The sequence below is a fragment of the Chlorocebus sabaeus genome, chromosome 21 (assembly GCF_047675955.1).
Source record: "Chlorocebus sabaeus isolate Y175 chromosome 21, mChlSab1.0.hap1, whole genome shotgun sequence".
In the NCBI taxonomy this organism is placed as follows: Eukaryota; Metazoa; Chordata; class Mammalia; order Primates; family Cercopithecidae; genus Chlorocebus; species Chlorocebus sabaeus.
The window spans coordinates 981,916-1,004,117 of NC_132924.1; the positions used below are offsets into that span (position 1 = coordinate 981,916).

A 22,202-nucleotide genomic window follows, 5' to 3' on the forward strand; every position below is an offset into this window, starting at 1 on the left:
TTCTAACATTTGGTTGAGAAATGAGCCAGACTCCGTCTCAAAAAATAAATAAATAAATAAATAACCACCTATCACAGTCTGTATAAAGTGGCTTTCTTTCCTGCAGTGTCTGACACCAATTTACCAGGCTAGATATTGAGAATTTCTCAAACCTGTTCTTAAGATGTCTCTTCCCTAGATTTGTGTTCCCTTTATTGGGTTATGTGGATTTGCCCATATTTCTGCTTAAGAGCCTGTAATTAGTTGATATACCGGCTGTTTATCTGTGGTCCTACAGTCTCTCTGCTGCTTTAACAGTCATTTACCTTTTCTCTCACAAACACTACCCTGTCATTCAAAGTATAGCACCATTTCTTTCAGCACTCTGTGTCTCTGTAAACAGAAACCAGTCTTTGGAAAGACCCCACAAAGCTGGAAGTACGGACCATGTGCCACTATTTTTTTTTTTTTTTTTTCGCTTTTTAGAGAGAAGCCAAGAGTTGAGAGTTTACACTTAAAGGCATTATTCTGTATTGGGGAGGAGGTGGGTAAATGTAACAAATGTTCCATTGTCTTCTATGTGGCTCTTAGCATCATTCTCATCTATGGCACTGCCATCTCTTAACTGGTTTTTAGAACTCTTACAAACGCATTTTGGTCAATATATTTTTGTTATGTTTGCATGTCTATTAAGGAATTTGGGCATGTGGTATTATGCCATCTTATTGTGCTTGGTATAATTTTATATTTTGTATTTGTAAAGTATATTCTCCTGAGTCTAATCAGTGGTACAATTCATTTTTATTTCTTTTAGCTGTATCCTCTCATTTTACTCCAGACCTTTCGCCTGAGCAAAGCATAAAACATTTATTCCCAAAAGTGATACTGAGAAGATATGAAAGCTATGACACTGAAAATTTAAACTTAAGACTGGACAAGTGTGGGTGAGTGTAAGGGACAGAAAAAAAGTTATAATGGACTTAACCAATATTTATCAACTACTATTAGCAAAATCTTTCAATGCGATGAATGTAGCAAAGCTTTTAACTGGTGCTCAATCCTTACTTAAGAGAATTTTCATACAGGAGAGAAACCATACAAATGTGAGGAATGTGGCAAAGCTGTTAACTGGTTCTCAAACCTTACTCAAAATAAGATAATTCATACTGTAGGGAAACCCTACAAATGTGAAGAATGTGGCAAAGCCTTTAATCAGTGCTCACACCTTATTGGACATAAAAGAATTCATACTGGAGAGAAACCTTACACATGTGAAGAATGTGGCAAAGCCTTCACCCAGGGCTTACATCTCACTAGACACAAGGCAACTCATACTGAAAGAAACCCTACGCATGTGAAGAATACGGCAGAACTTTTAACTTGTTCTCATACTTTTCTCGATGTAAGGGAATTCATACTGAAGAGAAACACTACAATTGTGAAGAATGTGGAAAAGCTTTTATGCATGGCTCAATCCTGACTAAAAACAAGAGGATTCATACTGTAGAGAAATGCTACAATGGTGAAGAATGTGGCATAACCTTTAACCAGAGCTCACATCTTATTGGACATAAGAGAATTCATACTGGAAGAAAACCCTACAATGGTGAAGAATGTGGAAAAGCTTTTATGCATGGCTCAATCCTTATTAAACATAAAAGAATTCATACTGGAGAGAAATGCTACAGATATGAAGAATGTGGCAAAACCTTTAACCAGAGCTCACATCTTATTGGACACAAGATAATTCATACTGGAGAGCAACACGATAAATGTGAAAAATGTGGCAAAGCCTTTAACTGGTTCTCAAACTTTACTAAACTTAAGAGAATTCATACTGGAGAGAACCCCTAGAATTGTAAAGAATGGGGTAAGTCTTTGACCAATGCTCAGTCCTTACTGAATATAAGATAATTCACATGATAGAGAACCCCTACAATTGTAGGGAATATAGCAATAGTTTTAATTTGTGCTCAACTTTTACTGTAAGTGAATTCATTCTGGAGAGAAACCCTACCAAGGTAAAAAATGTGGCAAAACCATTAATGAATGCTGACATCACAATCTACAGCAATGATTTCATCCTAAATAAAAGTGGTATTAATGTAATGACTGTTGAAGCATCTTTCACAAAGTAGAACCCTTAATGTGCACGAGATTATTTTAGTGAAGGAAAGCATTGTAAATATAAAGAAAGGCACAATACCTTACTTATACCACAGATTTTATTGTACAGTGGAAAATTTATACTGAAGGGAAACTCTCCGGGAGTTCCTCAAACTTTCTGTTGGGGAGAAACCCTATGGATGTAATAAATGTGGAAAAACTTCTGTTCCATACATAACCTTACAAAACACTGGAGAGTTTCTAGTAGAATATATTATACAGATTTAGGAACTGTGAAAAATACATTAGAAACCAAGCCTAAGTAAACGTTATAGATTGACAGTAGAAAGCACCAAGGCAGTAACAATTTGAGACATTGCTCTAATCAGTGTTGATTATAGATAATAATTTAAAATAGGTTGCTTACTTGTATGTAAGTTTAAATGGAGAAGGAGATTGATTTTCTCTTTGGACAGTTATAAATTACATTCAAATTATGCTTTTGGGGATTGGAATAATTACAACTACTTTGAAAAGCAAATATTTATGTGAAGTAAACTCACAAATTTCTTGATGTTATATTGTCATTTCTAGTGCTCATGTGAAAGCATGTGGTTAATGGTTTCTGCATCAGAGCTCGGAGACATCTGCACCATTAATACACTTTTCCCTGGAACACTAAGGACACTTGAATATAAGACGCATGAAGAAAATCTAGGTGGAGAGGCCCTTTATAAAAGTGTAGTAAGTGATTTGTGAGGTAGTTGTTCAGGATAATATGATTATGCATTGTAGGAGAAGAGAAACATTTTGAATCTTAGAAGTGAATTGTTTTACTAGTTACACATAAAAATAATGAAATACTGTGGAGTTTAAAATGCTTTTCGACATATTATTTGAACTTAATTTATTTTAATGGAACAAAGTTGTTTTTAATGTCTTAAGACTATTTTCCATTGAATGAAATGCATCTTACCACCAACATTAACCTATCCCACCATATCCCATGTTGTAGGTAACTGATGGTCACAATATACTATTGGATAGCATAGTGGAAGGTAACATAGTACAATGACATCTTTTGTAATCCCTTCTCTCAGTGGAATATTGTTACCAGAGGTAATATTTTTATTTTTTTCTTCTTTTTGTAACTATAGGATCATTATGATGGTTACAATAAAGATTACATAAGACTATAATAAATTATATTCACATATTTCTGAATTCTGAATATTTTAAAATTTTATTATTTATTTTTTCTGAGTGTGCCCACTCTAGTCTGCAAAACACAGATTTTTGGTTTTGATTTACATGGGTTTACATATACAAATATATCACTTTATAGATAAACTTCAGGTGTAAGAGATTTGTGGTGAATGTAGTTATGTTTGTGTGTAAGTGTGTACCTATTTTGAGAAGAAAAATATCAGATCAATACAGATAAATTTTAAAAGTGTTGATAATTTACTAGGCAGGTCAAAACCTCAAAGATTCTGAAAACAAATCTGTTTTCTCTGCTTTGTATTGAATTCATTTATCTAAAATCTTATGGCCCCTTGGCTCAGAATCTCTTTGGAAATCCTTTGGTTTTTCTTGCCTGTTTCTTATGCTGGACCTAGTATATAATTTTCTCATTCCAAGGTTCATGTAGTATTCTTTATATGATGTCCTCTGTGATTATAAGAATGACTTTTATGAAATTTAATAGTGCTCAGAAAATAACTTTTAGACGTTAATGTTTCTACAGTGAGTGTTTTTAAGTTACATTCATTCTTTTTCTTTTCATTGGAGAACTCCATTTAAGCCACTTTTTCTTTTATGATTGTTCTTTTTGTGATTGACATAATCAAGTTTATTGAGCTAATTTGTTTATGTAAACAATAGGAGGCTTCATACATCATGAGGTTGTTTTGGCACATAAATGAACATACACAGGGCAGTGCTCGCTGTGTAATAGATGCTCCATAATTAGCAGTAAACATGCAGAGGCCCAGGGACTGTCATTTGTTCACGGAATTATGCCAAGCATCTAGAAAACTGACTTTAAACATTGTGCTGAAAATATGTGTCTTTAATAAACAAACCTCAACAAGAACCTCCTTAGATAGCTGAGTTGGGTAGGGACTCCTCTTTCAGCATCCTAGAAAGTTTGTTCATTCTGTGTCAAGGACAAAATCCAGCTAGAAAGAATCTCAAATGTGGTTTACCAATGCAAAAACAGCTTTGCTTTTTATGTGCATTTTCCAAATGTTGAGGGATGCAGACCAATGAGGCAGAGGACTTCTTGGGCAAAAAGACAGAGAAAAAAAAAAATATATATATATATATATATAAACAGAGCATCCTAAGTAGCCTTTGTACGGAGCCAGGCACTAGGCATCTGCTTACTGTGTCTTATGCCGTTTAGTCACTATAATAACTCTGAGGTTCATCTTTCCACTTTTCAGAGGCATAGACAGGCTCAGAGAGCTGCAGTTATATCCTTAATACCCACCTGGTAGCTAGCAGAGTCACCACTGTTTCTTGGAGGAGACAGACACCTACTAAATAGCTGGCCTGGGAACTGTGCATTGGTGGTGAAGTCCTGGTAGGAGCCCAGGAAGGTGGTAAAGGAGAAGATGGCTCAACCTGGAAGTCTAGTACCAGAGGCTCATTTAGCTTCTCCCTTGTACCTGACTGGGAGTATCTGGATTATTCTCAAGGTTTCGGGTAGACTTATTTTTATATGGAGGGGAACAAGAAGAGGCATATGGTCAATGACAGCACTGTGAACCACTGGCAGTTTGGGGGCTGCGGCTTATACCAAGAAGGTCCTATTTTTCAGAGACTTGTGCATGTGGAGGACACAGGTGTCCGTGGTGAAGGAGGTTCTAGGCTTCCAAAGTTTTATGTGGGCCAGGTGCAGTGGCTCATGCTTGTAATATCAGCACTTTGGGAGTCCAATGTGTGTGGATCACCTGAGGTCAAGAGATCAAGACCAGCCTGATCAACACGGTGAAACCCTGCCTCTACTAATAATATAAAAAATTAGCCAGGTGTGGTGGCAGGCACCTGTAATCCCAGCTACTCAGGAGGCTGAGGCAGGAGAATCACTTGAACCCAGGAGGTAGAGGTTGCAGTGAGCCAAGATCGCACCATTGCACTCCAGCCTGGGTGACAAGAGTGAAACTCCATCTGAAAATCAAAGAAACAATGACAAGAAAGTTTTATGTGGCGGTGTTAAGCCATTAACACTGTCAAGGCATCTTCATGTTACTTTGTCCTCTGTGGAGCACCAGCACCCACCTATATTAACAGCCTGTACAAAGAGAATTATCCCAGAGAGTCCTCAAAAAAGTCGTTCTTATAGAGTTGGGAAAACACAGACTCAACAGCACATAGGTCAGAACTGAGAACTGTAAACAGTGAGGCCTGCAAGAAATTTCCCTCAAGCTTCTGGAGACTCTGTCTGCTCCTCACGTGGATGGAAACGGCCTCAAGAAGCCTCATTTTCTATTTTAGAATAGAGGCAAGACAGACACAGGGCAAGACAGCCTAGGAATACTTTTTTGACTTTAAGCAATACAATTTTTTAACATTAAAAAGAACTTTGCCAAACAACTACAATTCCAGACATGACAAGGGGGCATATGCTGGGAGAGTCCAGGATGGGAGAAAGCCCATTTAAAGGGCCAAGAATCGAAGCAGATGACTCAGGGAAAACACATATATATTAAGCAATTCAAAGATGACTCAAAAATTTCGGTCGGAAAACTGGAAATCAACGTGATTTTATTTGCCACATGGATAACAGATTGGCAACAAATTAAAATAAAGTTAACATCCGGGAGAATCTAGATTCAGGGAAGTAGCTACATTCAGACATGCTGGTGGCAGTGTACCTTCCAAAGCCCTTTTGGAAAGTGATCAGTCTGTAGCTATTACAATTTTACATATGCATATCCTTCCACCGAGTAATCTCCTGGGAGTTTGTCATCTACAAGGGAATAATATGTCCAGTGGGCTGAGTGGTGTCCCCTCCCCAAAGTTCACGTTCTCACACTCAGTGCCTCAGAATGTCACTAGTTTTGAGTTTATTGGAGTAGACCCAAATCCAATATGACTGAAGTCCTTATTAGAAGAGGCAGTAAGAACGCAGAGGTAGAAGTCAGCTATCTACAAGCCAAGAGTTCGCAGAGAAACCACCCCAGCTAACAGCTTGTTGGATTTCTATTCTCCAGGATTGTGGAAAACTAAGTTTCTGCTGTTAAAGTCCTTCAGTCTGCAGTGGTGTGTATGGACGCTCTAGCAGATGGTTACAGACTACTGGGGCACATATAGAATGTTTCCTGAAGAGTGGCCAAAATTGAAACAGAAGATCATCATGTCCAGGCTCCACCTGCATTGCAAGGCTGAACTGCTGAGGGAAATGGCCTCCTTTATGGAATATTGTGAAGCTATGTGAGGTTGCAGCTCCAGCCCTGATGGGGCTACAGGAATGAGTTCTGTGGGATAACCAATACATAGAGCAGCTTAACCATCCTTCCTCCCCCTTTTAGCTCCCTTTTTGTGTAAAAAGCATACTAGAGTATGGACTTTTAAATCTTAAAGTTCTGGCAGGGCAGTGGGGTTGCCTGCTACAGGAAATATGTGGGGTGGGTGTTTAAGACAATATAAATAGGCTGGGCATTGTGTTTCATGCTTGTAATCCTAGCACTTTGGAAGGCTGAGGCAGGCAGATCACCTGAGGTCAGGAGTTCAGGACCAGCCTGGCTAACAAGGTGAAACCCTGTCTCTCCTAAAAATACAAAAGTTAGCTGGGTGTGGTGGCACCTGCCTGCAATCTCAGCTGCCTGGGAGGCTGAGGCAGTAGAATCGCTGGAACCCGGGAGGCAGAGGTTGCAGTGAGCAGAGATCGGGCCACTGCACTCCAGCCTGGGTGACAGAGTGAGACTCTGTCTAAAAAAAAAAAAAAGAAGAAGAATATAGATAGCAACATAAAAAGGCACTCATGGCCTAGTGTAAACAAGACAAAGCTATTTGTCTCCTCTTTCTACAACTGTATGAGCAAGAACTTAGCATCAAACCAAGTTTCTGTTGGAGACGAATGAAGGTCCAGTTCTTTTGGGCGGGAACTGGGGGTCACTTAGGTGTGAAAGCCCTGGGACAGAGGCAATGGAGTTTCCATATTTGAGTCTGGGTCCTGGGCCTGCCCTGATTTTCTTGGATTCCTGTCTGAGGTGACCCCTCTGTTCCTACTGTCGCCCCACAGCAACACTGGCCATGGTTGGTGGCATGGTGCTCCTGCCCTTTGTCCAAGGAGATGGAGTGGTTGAACCTATTACTTATTTTTACTGACCTGTGTGAAGCTGTGCAAGGAGAGTGCCCAGCAGCTGGGCCAAAAGGTGTCAGTAACCTGCCTGGCTATTTCTGCAAGGAGAAAGCCCAATTAGAAATTCTGCCCCCCAGATCACACACATAGGAGCATCTGCATAGACTTCCCAGCCAGAGAGAAAACCAGATTACAGTGTGAAGTCTTGGGGTTAGCATCTGAGTGGACAAACTTGTTCCCCAACACTCACTTCTTATCCTGCCAGCCATGACCTGGAATATGATCTTGGTAGACCCATCAGATTCCCAATGCCTGACAGCCTGCTCCTGTCCAGGGAGGGAAGCCTCATCTCTGGCTCCCATAACACATGGTGATGGGCAGGAATGTGGGGTTGCCCAGGTGGGATCTTAGGCAAGGTCTGGCCTGGATGGGTCTGCCCTGAGCTGCCCTGTGTTACCTATGGGTGCCCCCTGCCAAGTGACGCCCTCACTTTAAGCCTTCCACAGATGAGAACCTCAGGAAGTCAGGATATAGCAGGAGAACATCTTGCTCTTGAGCGTCTGCATGAAATTAGCTTGATACAGGGCTGTGTCTAGAATAAGGGTTTCTGGTTACCAGAGTTTGAATTCTGGTGGGTCTGTCACCAAGGACATGAAGTTACTTGAAGGTTCCATCACCTGGGCCCCTTCCTTCAGTACGACCTGCTCACAGGCTCTGCTGGGGTCCTGACTACTCAGCCTCCTTAACCATATCAACTTCTAGAACTGTCTTAATTGCAAATGGCATAATCCTTTATATAAAAATGTGTAAGAGTTTCACTAAGATACCACTAGAATTAAGTTAATCAGTGTCACAAGGTACAAGATACACATAAAAAAGTATGCTTAAAGCAACCAACAATGAAAATAAAATATATACATTTGATTTATAATAACTTCAAAAATATTTAGAAAAAGTAATGTAAGTGCAACAATTTTACACTTTTTTTTTTTTTTTTTTTGGACAAGGTCTTGCTCTGTTGCCCAGGCTGGAGTGCAGTGGTGTGATCACAGCTCACTGCAGTCTCGACCTCCTGGACTCAATTGATCCACCTGCCTCAGCCTCAGCAGTAGTTGGGACTACAGGTGTGCGCCACCATGCCTGACTAATGTTTGTATTTCTTGTAGAGACAGGTTTCTCCACGTTCCCCACGCTGGTCTCCAACTAGGCTCAAGCAATCTGCCTGCTTCTGCCTACTATAGTGTTGGGATTATAGTCGGGAGCCACCATGCCTGGCCTACACTTAATTTTTATTAATGCTGAAAGAAATCAAGATCTGAAATAATTGAAAGGTGTCTAATTTTTAAGGATGAAAATAATATTTCCAAGATAACAATATCCCACAAATGGACCGAGAAATTCGATATAATCCCTTCAAATTCCCAGCTATGTTTTTATGTAGAAATTGACAACTCTCCCCCCAGCAAAACCGATATAGATATGCACAGGAAACCAAATACAGGAAATGATCTTGAAGAACAACTGACTTCCACTTCCCAATACAAATTCTTATTGCAGGCCAGGTGTGGTAAGTCACACCTGTAATCCCAGGACTTTGGGAGGCCGAGGGGGGCGGATCACTGGAGGTCAGGAGCTCCAAATCAGTCTGGTCAACATGGTGAAACTCTGTCTCTACTAAAAATATAAAAATTAGGTGGGCGTGGTCGTGGGCGCCTGTAATCCCAGCTACTTGGCAGGCTGAGGCAGAAGAATTGCTTGAACCCAGGAGGAGGAGGTTGCTGTGGAGCTGAGATCACAGCAATACACTCCATCATGGGTGACAGAGTGGGACTCCGTCTCAAAAAAAAAAAAAAAAAAAAATCTTACTGCAAAGAATAATGGCTATTACCTCGCTTCCTCCCCACTTTTTTTCCTCTGTCAAGACAGAATTACAGAGTAACTTGAACACTCTTGTGATACGGCCAGCTTCAGCTTCAGGTTTTTCCCTGCAGGCTTCAACCCAAGCCAGGGTCTCGACCATTCCCAGGTGCTGATAAAAATGTTTAGGATGTTGCCCACAGCACTGAAAGAAACTAGCCCTGGCCCGAGGCCAAATTCCTTAAACCTTCATGTGAACTCCATAACCAGACCCACTCATTGCAGACATACTTGGGTAGAATATCGCTGATTCGTGCCTTGCAAGGATACGCTGCAGCCCCCTCTGTGTTGGTTCCTCTAATGCATGCTTTGGACAGACCACTCTGGGCTTCAGGGCTTCTTTCTTTGGAATTCCAACTGCCCCATTTCAGGGTGGTTTGGGGTAGTGTCTTGTGGGAATTCCGCTTCTGTCACTTTTGGGGCAACTCCAGCCACTGGTTCAGCCTGAGGGAAGAGCTGGTGTAGTCGGCATTACTCTAAAGAATGGGCTGGGAGGCCGGGCATGGTGACTCACGCCTGTAATCCGAGCACTTTGGGAGGCTGAGGTGGGCAGATCAGGAGGTCAGGAGTTTGAGACCAGCCTGGCCAACATGGTGAAAGCCTGTCTCTACTAAAAATACAAAAATTACCCAGGTGTGGTGATGGGTGCCTGTAATCCCAGCTACTCGGGAGGCTGTGGCAGCAAAATTGCTTGAACCTGGGAGGCAGAGTTTGCAGTGAGCCAAGGCCACTGCACTCCAGCCTGGGTCAGAGACTCTGTCTCAAAAAAAAAAAAAAAAAAGTGGGCTAGGGAAAGCAGGACTCTTCTGGGGAGATCCCAGGATGCCCGCAAGTGCCTATGTGAGGCTCTGTCAGCCACTGCCTGATGCCTGCAGGCTGCCCTGCGAGTGCCAAGATGCTCTGAAATCTCCAGCAGGCTGGAGGAGGCTGATGGGTTAAAAATTGCCAAGGAGCCCAGACCTCAGCGGGTGGAAAGGGGTTAGGCTGGCCTCTGCCATGGGCAGGCCACCTAGGAACAAAGGCTCTGCTGGGGGCCGAGAGCAAGGTCCCTGAGTTAGGGGAGGAGGAATTGCACCTAGAGAAAGACCTGCCCACTGTCGCCCCCTGTTAGTTGCCCCTGTGGAGGTTAAATGGAAGAAAGACTCTGTGGAGAGGTGCTAGGGGAGCCTGCAGCCTCAGGCCTACTTCTGAGGGTGGCTTTTGATGGTGGTGGCAGCAGGGGCTCTGAGTCCCGTTTTCTGTGGCAGGCAGAGAAAAAAAAGAGAAGCTGCCCCACCTGCCCCACACTCACCTCAAGCTCACTGTGGCTTTAGGTGGTCTGAGGCGGTAGCTGGGCCAGGCCTTGAGGGGCAGGGCTAAGGGCCCCAGCAGTGGCTGTTTTGGTGTAGACAGCAGGCATGGCTGATACTGGGACCCGTGCAGGCCAGGAGTAGAATTTTTGTGGCTGGGGATGGAGTGTGGGTGCCAGTGTGAGGAGCAGGCTGGTCCCGCCGCCTCTTCCCTCTTTCAGGAGGGGAGCAAACACTGCAGCCCCCAACATGACAGGAAGGCCAATGTTCTCAATGTTGGGCCATTGAAGGGGACCAGAGGCCCCACGTGGCTAGAATGAGTCACTGGCCCCTTCAGAGCAAGCAATGAGATTTGTCTCTGAAGGGTCTACATCTTCCCAATACCCGAGCACATGTTGGAGGCAAACATTCTCCTGGGAACTGTCCTTGAGGCAACCTTAGACAAGTTCTGTCTTTAGGTGAGGGTCGCAAAAGCCATGCTCTGAGGGGAAGCCAAAAGGAAACCAGTGACATTATCCTGCACAAGAGGAGTGGTATGCATCAAACAATGTCACCTCCCAGGAGGGCACAGGAGATCATGGCTTTTTCTTTTTTTTTTTTTTTTTGACAGAGTCCCTCTGTCACCCAGGCTGGAGTGTATGGCATGATTTTGGCTCATTGCAGCCTTCACTTCTCAGGTTCAAGTGATTCTCTTGCCTTAGATCCCCAGTAGCTGGGATTACAGGCAAGCACCATGATGCCGGTAAGTTTTGTATTTTTAGTAGAGATAGAGTTTCACCATTTTGACCGGGCTGATCTCAACCTCCTGACCTCAAGTGATCTGCCCACCTCAGCTTCCCAAAGTGCTGGGATTGCAGGCGTGAGCCACTGTGCTTGGCTTGAGATCATGGCTTCTGTTCAGGACTTCGAAAGGATGGGGATTGCATGTCTGCACAGAGCCCATAAAACAGGTTTGTGTGGTTGGTGCCAAAGCCTGATGGCACCTGGAGTATGACGGTTGATTCTTGGGATATTATGACAGTTGATCATTGATTATTTGGAACTGAATATGGTGACTCTGGCCATGCATGCTGCTGTCCCCCAAATGGCTCAAATCCTGGAGAAACTAAACACTTGCTCAGGTCCATGGCATACTGTCCTGAATTTGGCAAATGCTTTCTGCAGCATACCCTTAGACCCAAAGCCCCAGGACCATTTTGCCTTCAGCTGAGAGGACCAACAGTGTACCTTTTGATTGCTCCCAGAGAAACTTACACAGCGCAACTCTCTGACATGGTTTAGAGTGATGCGAGACATTTTGGAGTGATGTGCCCGACGTTCTCTGGGAAAACCATATGAATAATAATATTCTAATCTCTACAGATTGAAGTCTTTTGCAGAAACCTACCCAGAAACTTCTAGAGCATTTACAATCCAGAGGATGGGCCAGTCGTGCCCAGAAAGTCCAGGGACCATGGGGCACCATAACATTCCCGGGCATGGTCGGGTTAAATAAGACCCAAGTTTTTCCAACAGTTGTGATCATCAAAATCCAGCCATACCCACGGGCCTGTGTATAGTTTGGATCTGTGTCCCCACCTGAATCTCTAATTGTAATCTGCAGTGTTGGAGATGAGGCCTGGTGGGAGGTGATTGGATCATGGAGGTGGTCCCTCATGAATTGTTTAGCACCATACCTTCCGTGCTGTTCTTGTGATAGTGAGAGCTCTCACAAGATCTAGTTGTTTAAAGTGTGTAGGCCAGGTATGGTGGCTCATGCATGTAATCCCAGCACTTTGGGAGGCCGAGGCAGGTGGATCACAAGGTCAGGAGATCGAGACCATCTTGGCTAACATGGTGAAACCCCATCTTTACTAAAAATACAAAAATTAACCAGGCATGGTGGCATGTGCCTGTAGTCCCAACTACTCAGGAGGCTGAGGCAGGAGAATTACTTGAACCCGGGAGGCAAAAGTTGAAGTGAGCTGAAATCACACCATTGCATTCCAGCCTGGGTGACAGAACAACACTCCCTCTCAAAAAAAAAAAAATAAAATAAGTGTGTAGCACCTCTCCCCGCTCTCTCTTGTTCTTGCTCCAGTCATGTAACATGTGCCTGCCTGCTTCCTCTTCCCCTTCCACCATGATTTTAAGCTCCCTGAGGCCTCTCCAGAAGCTGAGCAGAAGCCACTTACCTTCCTCTACAGCCTGTGGAACTGTGAGCCAATTAAACCCAGTTCCACGTATTTCTTTATAGCAGTGTGAGCATGGACTAATATACCTTGTTTTATGAAAGGGATGTATCTGCAAAGGGATCCCCAACACAGGAGTCCAGAAATCAAAGACTGAGACAGACAAATCCAGTTTGTCAGTAAAAGGTAATTTATTGGGGGGAATTTGTGGCCAGAAGCATGGTCTTGAGTGGTAGCAAGACAGTAGTTCTCCAGGCTGTTACCCCCAAGATTTAGGGCTTACCTAGTGTAGGAAAAGAGTAAATATGCTCTATAAGGAATGTGCAGAGCAATTAAGACCAGCCTTCCAGAAAGAGAATGAGGTGCACATCGTAGCCTGTAGTTTGTGTGATGACATCTAGGTAGCTTTGACCTAAGGAAAGGGCTTTCAGTAAGTATGGGCTCTTACACAAGAAATAGTAGATCAATTAGAAATCTTAAAGGCATTCCCAGAACTGGGGTTAACCCAAAGTCAACATGGTGGATTCGCATCCAAGATGGAGCTGCTGTAGCTTCCACAGAGCTCCCTCCCCAGACCCATGGAGCCCTTAGGGTTTACAGGACTAGCGTAGAAATTCTCATCCAGGCAGTTTGATTCTTTTGGTTCTCAAAAGGGAATGGAATGTACACATCTGCTTCTTATTCTCAAATAATTTCTTCTTTCACTTTATTATTTCTTAAATCTTTCCTTCTTTTCCCTCTTCACAGAAAAAGTTCCAGAAAATTTAAAAATCTTTTCAGAAAAGACAGTACACTGAGCAGGATTTGCACATCAAGAAAAAGTAGAGGTGGGAGATGAGAGTCAAGTGTTTTGGGGGGTAGAGAAAAAGATTAGGCTGGAAGGGATACTGGGCCAGGTGTAGGGGTGTGCACATGTGTGTGCGTGTGTGTGTGTGTGTGTATCTTTCTCACTGAAGGTTTACTTGAAAAACTCCAGCCCTGTCTAGTCTGGATTAACAGAATGATGTGTGTTTGCCCATGGGCAGGTTGGGGGATTGAGGGCAGGAGACCCCGGAATGGAATGTGGTGTTGGCAGCTGGGCTGTTGGGCAGGTGAGATGAGCTGCAGAAGGAGCAGGGCTCTGGTTCCCATGCTCGTCCATCCTGCTGGCATGGAGCTTCCTCCAGGCTGTGGGGTGGGTGTGGTAGGTGGGGCTTCCTTCCTTCCCCAGACTAGCCCAGCAATTCCCCAGGAAGCCAGGCCTCTGCTACTGCTTCTTTCTGCACCTCTACAGGGAGGGTCACCCTGTCTGCACCAAGGATGGGGACAGCAGAGGAATCTCACAGGCCAGGTGGGTCTCAATTGGTAAACGAGGGGTGAACATATATGTGTTTGCTGTGGCTCCCCACTCTGTCCTTTGCAGACACTGCTAATCAGTCACAGTCACAGGATTCTCACCCCAGTGCTCATTGAGCACTACCAAAAGCTCCACATGGTTTATAAGTATCTGGAGACTCTTGCATTCCCTGTGGATCCTTCCTGACCAGATCTCAGAACCTTCCCTGGAAATGAGGAAGTGGCATGTCACCGCCCAGTACCTTAGGAAGACCCTGCCCTGTCAGTCAGAGATGGCATCTTGGGTGGCCACTCCCTGAGTGGAGGAAGAGAGGGTTTTGTGCAGGGAGCTTCCTTGGGGGATCATGGGGTAAGTGATGCCTTTGGTCTGACACAAAGCCTGGCGTGTGGAGCAGAAATTCCAGTGGGGCTGGGACAAAGAGGTGCTGCTCAACCAGGCCTCCAAATACACCTTGTCCCCCTCCCACCATAGCTGAGCCTGGATGGGAATGTGGACACCCATAGACTCCAGAGGATGGGACTCTGGTCAGCGGTGGTGTTGGGGTGTGGGGTGAAGGCAGGTGGGACAGGGCCTCCAGGTGTGGGAGGAGCCAGCCTTTCTTGTGAGGGCCTGGGCACATCGCTGCCCTCTTTGGGCCTCTGTTTCGTCCTCTGGCAAATGAACAAATGATGAGCCTGTTGTGCAGGCCCCACAGCGTCATGATGGGACTCGGGGAGGAAGGGAATTTGAGGATGCTTGTGCCTGGCTCTTCCCACGAAGGATGATGGTGAGAGCAATGCAGAGAGTCACATGAAACCGAGTCCTCAGGAGGCCCTGTGAGGAAGGTGTGGTTCCCATCACACTTCCCTTTTGAGAAAACAGTGTCAGGGAGGCCTGGCCGCCTGCCCAAAGTGACACAGGCAGTGTTGGAGCTGGGAGTGAATCTAGAATCAGGGCTCACTGAAGGTGGTGGGAGCATTGCAACAGCTGACTCAAGCCGGTTATCCAGGATCTGAGGTCAGGGGGGCTGATCCTGGCAGGTGGGGACCTCCAGATTGGCCATGCTGGAGACGAATCCCCAGACAGCGCAGATGAGGCTGTGGGGCAGCAGGTGAGTGGGTCTGTGGTGGGAGGGGCTCCAGGGAGTCCAAGAACAGACTTCTTTCCCCCCAGCTGGAGGCCTCCACACTAAGAGAGCAGGAGATCTTCGTCCCCCAGCCCTGCCCTCCTGTGGCCACAGGGCCTGAAATGCCTCCATTAGAGAGACCAGAGAAACCACCTAGGTGAGCTGGGCTCAGTGTAGATTTGGGGAACGATGGGACAGGGGACACCATGACCTTATGACTTGTTAAAATCCTATCATACAAGTAACTGGGGGTGTCTGGTGGCCTTGGAGCCCATCTGGGGAGATAGGGAGAGGAGGAGGAGGGCTGAGGGAGGCAGCTGAGGGTCCTGGGCTGTTGCAAGTGGGAGACCTGGGGAGGGGGTGTCCGGGCAGGAGTGGTTGGTGAGATTTCAGGGGACAGGTCCTGGGTGGGCACCTGACAATGGGAGCTCCCCACCACTACCACCCATTGGGTGGGCCACCCAATGGCCCAGGGGGATGTGCTGTCTCTGGGCAGTTTCCTCACTTACCTGGAGAAGCTGCACACTGCCGTGCAGGACTGTGTGAAAGGGAGTGAGGCTGGGGCAGGCAGGTCGGGTACCGGGATCCTGAGGCTTGGAAGGAGAAAGCCCTGGACCCAGCCCTTCCATCTCAGCAAGGCTCCTCCCTTGTGAGCCCCATGGTCCTCCCCATGCCCCGTGAGCTGGGGCGTCAGGCCTATCTTACCTCTGAATGGTGGAGGCTCCAGAGCAGCTGCCAGTCCCTGCTCCTTGAGTGGTGAAGCTGCAGAGCTGCCTGACTGCAAAGCTGCAGGAGCTGCAGGAGCCGGACTCAGCCTCCCACTCAGAGATGCCCATGGAAGGAGAGGGAAATTGGGCCCCTCCCAGGTCAGGCAGCTTCTAAGCATTTTCTTTCTATACAAGGCCTCCGTTTGCCTGTCTGTTTTCAGAGACTGTTGGGGCAGAAGGTCCCTGAGCCACAGCTCCCACACCTCCTCATCTAGAGCCCAGAGCCTGATGCAGGTCCCAGTGCTGTTCTGTGCACATTTCTCACCCCTGCTGGCCTGGCATCAGTGCAGGATGGGAGGGTGTGGGGATGGGGGCAAGTCATGGGCCAGGGGCCTCTCTGAGAGTCTTTGGCTGGCTGTCTTCCAGGGAAATATGATCAACATCCAGAAAGGAGAAAGGGGAGCAGGTGGGGCTCTCACTTGGGGGAGGGTGGGGATATGGAAGTCAGAGACTCCCACCCACTTACCCTGGGTACAACACTCCCTGGCTCCATCCTCTGCATCCTGGATTTATTGGGAGGGTTTGATACACAGAGGAGACCCATCCCAATGGAGGGTGTGGGTAGGGGACAGGAATCATGGACAAATTCCTAGGGGGGCTGTTTATCTGTTTATATCCAACTCTGAGAAAAGGCTGGGACTGCATGGGATTGGAGAAGAGGGGGCCCATTAAGAGAAAAGCCCTAGAGATCGGCCTCAGTTTACTCCCTCCCTAAGGGCCCTTCAGCATCTTCCACCCACGCCCTGTCAGCCTCCTATCCTTCCCTCTGGCTCCAGGAGATCAAAGTCCTCCAAAAATGCAGCTGCTTCAGTGACAAGAGGGAATTATCTTCAGACTCAGGAGGAATATGGGGTTTATTTCAAGTCCATGGAGTGGCACAGTCTGATTGAGAGGTGAGAACTTAGCGGACTGACAGAAGGTGGGTGGAGACTGTCTTGTGGTCAGTTTCAGACAGCCTGTGGCCACGGCTCCCTGGTCAGCAGCAGGCCCTGTTGAATGGGAACTCTGGGCAGGGACTGGGAGGGAGGCCTGAGGTGTGGCTCCTGCAGCCTCACAGCTGCTGCTCTGTCCTACAACTACAACCTGTCCTGCCACGGAGCCCCCATCCTAGGAGGCCAACCACGCCCTCAAGGCCAAGAAGACCAGGCCATGAAGAATCTCAGGTGCACTGAGTGCCCAGGTGGCAGGGGCAGAAGGCCTCAGGGCTCAGTGAAGTTTGGGCTGAGCATGGGCTCTGGGAGTCAGACAGTTGCACTGGACTCTCAGCTCCACCATGACCAGCCCTGTGACTGGAGGAGGGGACTCACTGCTGTAGTATTTGGGCATCATTTTAATAAATTTAATGTGTTCATCCAATCATTTTTTTCTTTATCTTCCTCTATAATCACCATGTACTAATGATCGCTGTTAGTGATTGTGTTCAAATGAATAAACTTGTTATATAGTGTGTATTATACTTCCTCATGATTTCTTCACTATACTGTATGACTCCACTCATACATGGTACTTAGAGTAGTTGACAGAAATACAAAGTAAAAGACTGGTTCCCAGGGCTACAGGAAAGTAGGTGCGGTGTTTAATAGGTACAAAGTTTGAGTTTTGCAAAAACACTCCCTATAAATGCGGAGGATGCTTGTAAAACAGTGTGAATGTACTTAATTCCTTTGACCTGCATACTTAAAAATTGTTAAAATGAAAAAAAAAATTGTTGGCTGGGTGCAGTGGCTCACGCCTGTAATCCCAGCACTTTGGGAGGCGGAGGTAGGTGGATCACCTGAGGTCAAGAGTTTGAGATCAGCCTGGCCAACATGGTGAAGCCCCGTATCTACTAAAAGTACCAAAATTAGCCAGGCATGGTGGGTCTTAAGGGTCTTAAGACAGAGGGTCTTAAAGGATTCTACCCTTACTACACCAGTCACCCTACACTGGTCATGCACTTAGCCTCTTGGGGCCCTGCATGTGTCCTCTTCATTGGAGCTGTGAAGAGTTCTAGTTAGGGATAGATCTCATTCTTACATGCCTCAGGCTGCTTAGAAAGCTGATCATCTTGTCTTTGGACTCATGGACATTGTTCCTTTTGTGTATTTTGAAGTCCGATGCGGTTTTTTTTTTTTTTTTTTTTTTTAAAACAACGTGGACGCTTGCATTAATAGTCACTTTTAAATATCTTTGTGAATTTAACTCTGGCAACAACTTGAAGTTGACATGCGATCCCCATTTTATAGGTGATGGAACTGACACTCGGAGAGGTAGAGTAGCTTTATTTACTTCACACAAGCTGTGGATGAATTTCAAATCTCAACCTAGAAGGCTTCCTCTAAGGTATGATCATGACATATTCTCCTTTGTTTCTCTGCCAGCATCCCAAAGGGGTCCACATCCCATTAGGACTCTATTTTCTTCTTAATGACAGGAAACTTGCAGAAACAGGCCTTTGGTTGGGGAGAGCACTTGCTGGCACTTGGCCTTCCCTGTCCTCTGCCTTCCCCTTGTCAGGGTGTAGGTGATTTGAGGGAGCTGGAGCAGCGGTAGATCCCAACCACCACTCACCTGGAATGCTTGTTGTTTTGTAAAGATAACACCCTCTCACTTTTTTAGGTGTGATTTTTTTTTCTGTTCTAATTATTCCTCTGGGCTTTCTCTTCTAGATTCATGCTGTGCACTAACATGCAATACAAATACTGATGAAAATAAAACTATTGCCCTCCTACCAAATGGTAATAGTGCTTACATTTTTCCTCTTTTTCTAATTATAAAAGAAATGCATGCTGTTTTAAGAATGTCAGATCATAGAGATCTTTATGTAGTGAAAATCTCCCATGTCTTCCTCTTTGTTCCAAACTCACTCCCTTCTTAGAAGGAATTATTATAGCTTGGGGTTTATTTTTCTGGATGTTTTCTATAAATTTATAAATACATATAAAGTTGGCCAGGTGCAATGGCTCACGCCTGTAATCCTAACACTTTGGGAGGCTGAGTAGGGAGAATCACTTGAGCTCAGGAAGTTGAGGCTGCAGTGAGTTGTGATCATGCCATTGCACTCTTATCTGGGTGACAGAGTGAGACCCTGCCTCCAAAAAAAAAAAAAAAAAAAAAAAGATAAATACCTGTACAGTTTTTGAACACATTATATCATACTATATTGTTTTTTATTTTGCTAATTCACAAGCAATATATCAGTTATGTTATTCCATATCAGTGCATGAGATTCTAACTCTCTCTATTTTTTTTTGAGATGAAATCTTGCTCTGTCGCCTAGGCTGGAGTGCAATAGCACGATCTCAGCTCACTGCAACCTCCACCTCCTGGATTCAAGTGATTCTTCTGCCTCGGCCACCCAAGTAGCTGGGATTACAGGTGTGTGCCACCATGCCTGTATTTTTAGTAGAGACGAGGTTTCACCATGTTGGTCAGGCTGGTCTTGAACTCTTGACCTCAAGTGATCCTCCCGTCTCAGTCTCCCAAAGTGTTGGGATTACAGGCGTGAGCCACAGCACCAGGCCTCTATTTTTAATGTCTCAAATATATTCCAAAGAATGGGTATACAAGACTTGTTTCACTGTTTATTCTTTGATAGAAACTTAGATTATTTCTAGTTTCATCGTTATTAAAAAATGCAGCGATAAGATTCCTTTAAATAATTTATTACACTGATGACTAACTGTTCAGTTTATCTTGCCTTCTTTTAGTCAGAGAATATGTCATGAGTTTAATATTTATTTTATGATTGGATTCTTAGGGAAATTAATGTTATGACTGGATAAAGACAATTGTGAAGAAACTGCGTTTCGAGGTTGTCTATCTCTGTATTCTGATGGAAAAGCGTGGAGTTTAGAAGCATTGCTCGCTCTTTCAGTTTCTAACAAATCCGTGTTCTCATAGCAATTTAAATTTAAATGTTTGAATTGCTTCTCCTTCCCTGGTTCAGAATAAGTATGTTGTTTTTCTGTTTGTGAAACTTCTGACTCCGGGTTTTTTCAGTTGGGCTTTAGAGAGGATAACTCCCATATTGCTGTTGTATCTATTTATCTTCAGCATCTGGCTGCGTGTGATAAAGATCATAGAATTAGACCTGGTCCTGTATGTATTTTGGGACCAAAAATTCAAAGTAATCAACTCAAGATAGAAGTCTCCAACTTTGATTCTTAATAAAAGATATCCTTTGATTTCCCTAAATCTTTATGATTCCTAGAAGAAATTCACCCATGGATGAAGCATGTGGCTGAAGAAATTCACCCGTGGGTGAAGCATGTGGTTCTGTTGAATAATGTTTTGTTGGGGATTTCCACATCGAGTTTCATGAGGCATATTGTTTTACGGGGTTTTTGTTTGTTTGTTTGTTTTTGGTACTGCCTTTCCCTGATTCTACTGGAGAGTAATACTATCTTCCTAGAATATATTGGGAAATGTTCCCTCTTCTATTTTTGGACAATATTAAACTCAAAATGACAAGTTTTTTTTGTGAAAATGCTCTGAAAAAAATGTAGGGTAGGCTGGGTGCAGTGGCTCACACCTGTAATTGCAGCACTTTAGGAGGCTGAGGCAGGCAGATCACGAGGTCAGGAGTTTGAGACCAGCCTGACCGACATGGTGAAATCCCGTCTCAGCTAAAAACACAAAAATTAGCCGGGCATGATGGCGTGTGCCTGTAATCCTAGCTACTCAGGAGGCTGAGGCAGGAGAATCACCTGAACCCAGGAGGCGGAGGTTGCAGTGAGCGGAGATCACGCCACTGTGCTCCAGCCTAGGCAACAAAGCAAGACTCTATCTCAAAAAAAAAAAAAAAGAAAAAAGAAAAGTGTAGGGTGCCTTTTCCTTTTGTACTGCATAATATTATTTATCTTGATTGTATTTACCCATATACCTGCCAATGCTTTAATGAGCCCTCGTCTTCTACCCTCCAGTCTCACCATACTTCAGCCCCTCCTCCCTACTTTCTGGTACTGAGCCCCGTGTTTTTCTCTCCTCACATTCTCAACCCTGTCTCTTTAACGTGAGGACTTCCATGCTCTGCCTATATCCTCCCACCCTGCACTGCCAGGAGGCTCTGCAGGCTCTAAGCTGGGGCAGCAACATGGTCCCCTCTCTGGGTTTCAGCCTGCAGACCACTGTCCTGTGCTTCTTGCAGAGGCTTCTAGTGTCTGGAAACATCTGGTTCATGTGGTTGGTCTGGCTTCCTGTGTGTTTGGTGCCAGAGGGAGTCTGTTTCTTGCTCTTCCACCATACAGAGAAGGCAGAGCTCTGAATTGATTTTGAAATAAATTATCGGTTATTTCGTTTGGACTGAAATAAATCATCTATTACTTTATGATGACATAAATACTGTAGCTTAGTTTGTGGTAGTTATAATTTCATGTTTATTTATTGTTTTACAGACCATGCCACCATGCCCAGCTAATGTTTTATTGTTTGGCAGAGGCATGGTCTCACTCCGTGGCCCAGGCTAGTTTCCAATTCCTAGGTTCATGCAATTGTCCCACTTTGGCCTCCCAAAGCACTGGGATTACAGGCATGAGCCACTGCGCTTGGCCAATAGTTAAAATTTTAGATTAATATGTACGGTACTGTGATTAGCCATATTTAACTTATTCAGAGACAAGGCTTTAATAAAAAATTACTTCATGTTAGAATATTTTTCTTTGATTTTTTCAAATTAGTTTTCATTTTTTTTCTCTAATCTTTTTGTTTTACCCTCAGTCATCCATCCTGGGCAGCAGAAGCAGCTCCATGGATGATGGGCCTGTGGCTCTCTACTTGGAGCTCTTACCAAGTAAGACTTTGAGACCAGGAGGGGGCCACAGGCCTCTTTTCAGGACAGATATATGAGCGAAAATCAAAGGAAGAGCCCTTCCAGGTTAGGAGTACTTGGCCAAAATCTTTTTGCTTTCAAGGTTTCTTTTTGTTTGTTGGTTTTTGTTTTGTTTTGTTTTGTTTTGTTTTAAGACAGGGTCTCACTCTGTTGCCCAGGCCAGAGTGCAGTGGGGGGATTTTGGCTCACTGCAACCTCTTCCTCCTGGGTTCAAATGACTCTCTTGGCTCAGCCTCTCAAATAGCTGGGTTTACAGGCTCACATCACCGTGCCCCAATAATTTTTGTATTTTTAATCCATGTTGGCCAGGCTAGTCTTGAACTCCTGACCTCAGGTGATCCACCTGCCTTGGCCTCCCAAAGTGCTGGGATTAAGGGCATTAGCAACTGTGCCCAGCGAGTTTTTGAGTCTT

At 44.8% G+C, this 22,202-nt stretch overlaps 1 protein-coding gene across 48 annotated transcripts in view; it reads left to right on the plus strand.

The window, feature by feature from the left end:
- Positions 1–22,202, plus strand: part of LOC103247788 (septin-14-like) — a 116,322-nt gene that overhangs the window by 82,350 nt on the left and 11,770 nt on the right. For 35 of the 48 annotated variants that reach the window (XR_012090123.1, XR_012090120.1, XR_012090126.1 and 32 more), the window contains 3 exons: positions 794–16,874; positions 18,207–18,303; positions 18,630–18,698. Coding sequence is in view for 3 of the 48 variants with exons in the window: in XM_073008717.1 (XP_072864818.1) it covers positions 18,207–18,239 (33 nt within the window). In the remaining 45 variants the exon portion in view is untranslated. The remainder of the gene's footprint in view (positions 1–793; positions 16,875–18,206; positions 18,304–18,629; positions 18,699–22,202) is intronic. The other 13 variants (XM_073008697.1, XM_073008698.1, XM_073008717.1 and 10 more) reach the window with 11 other exon arrangements.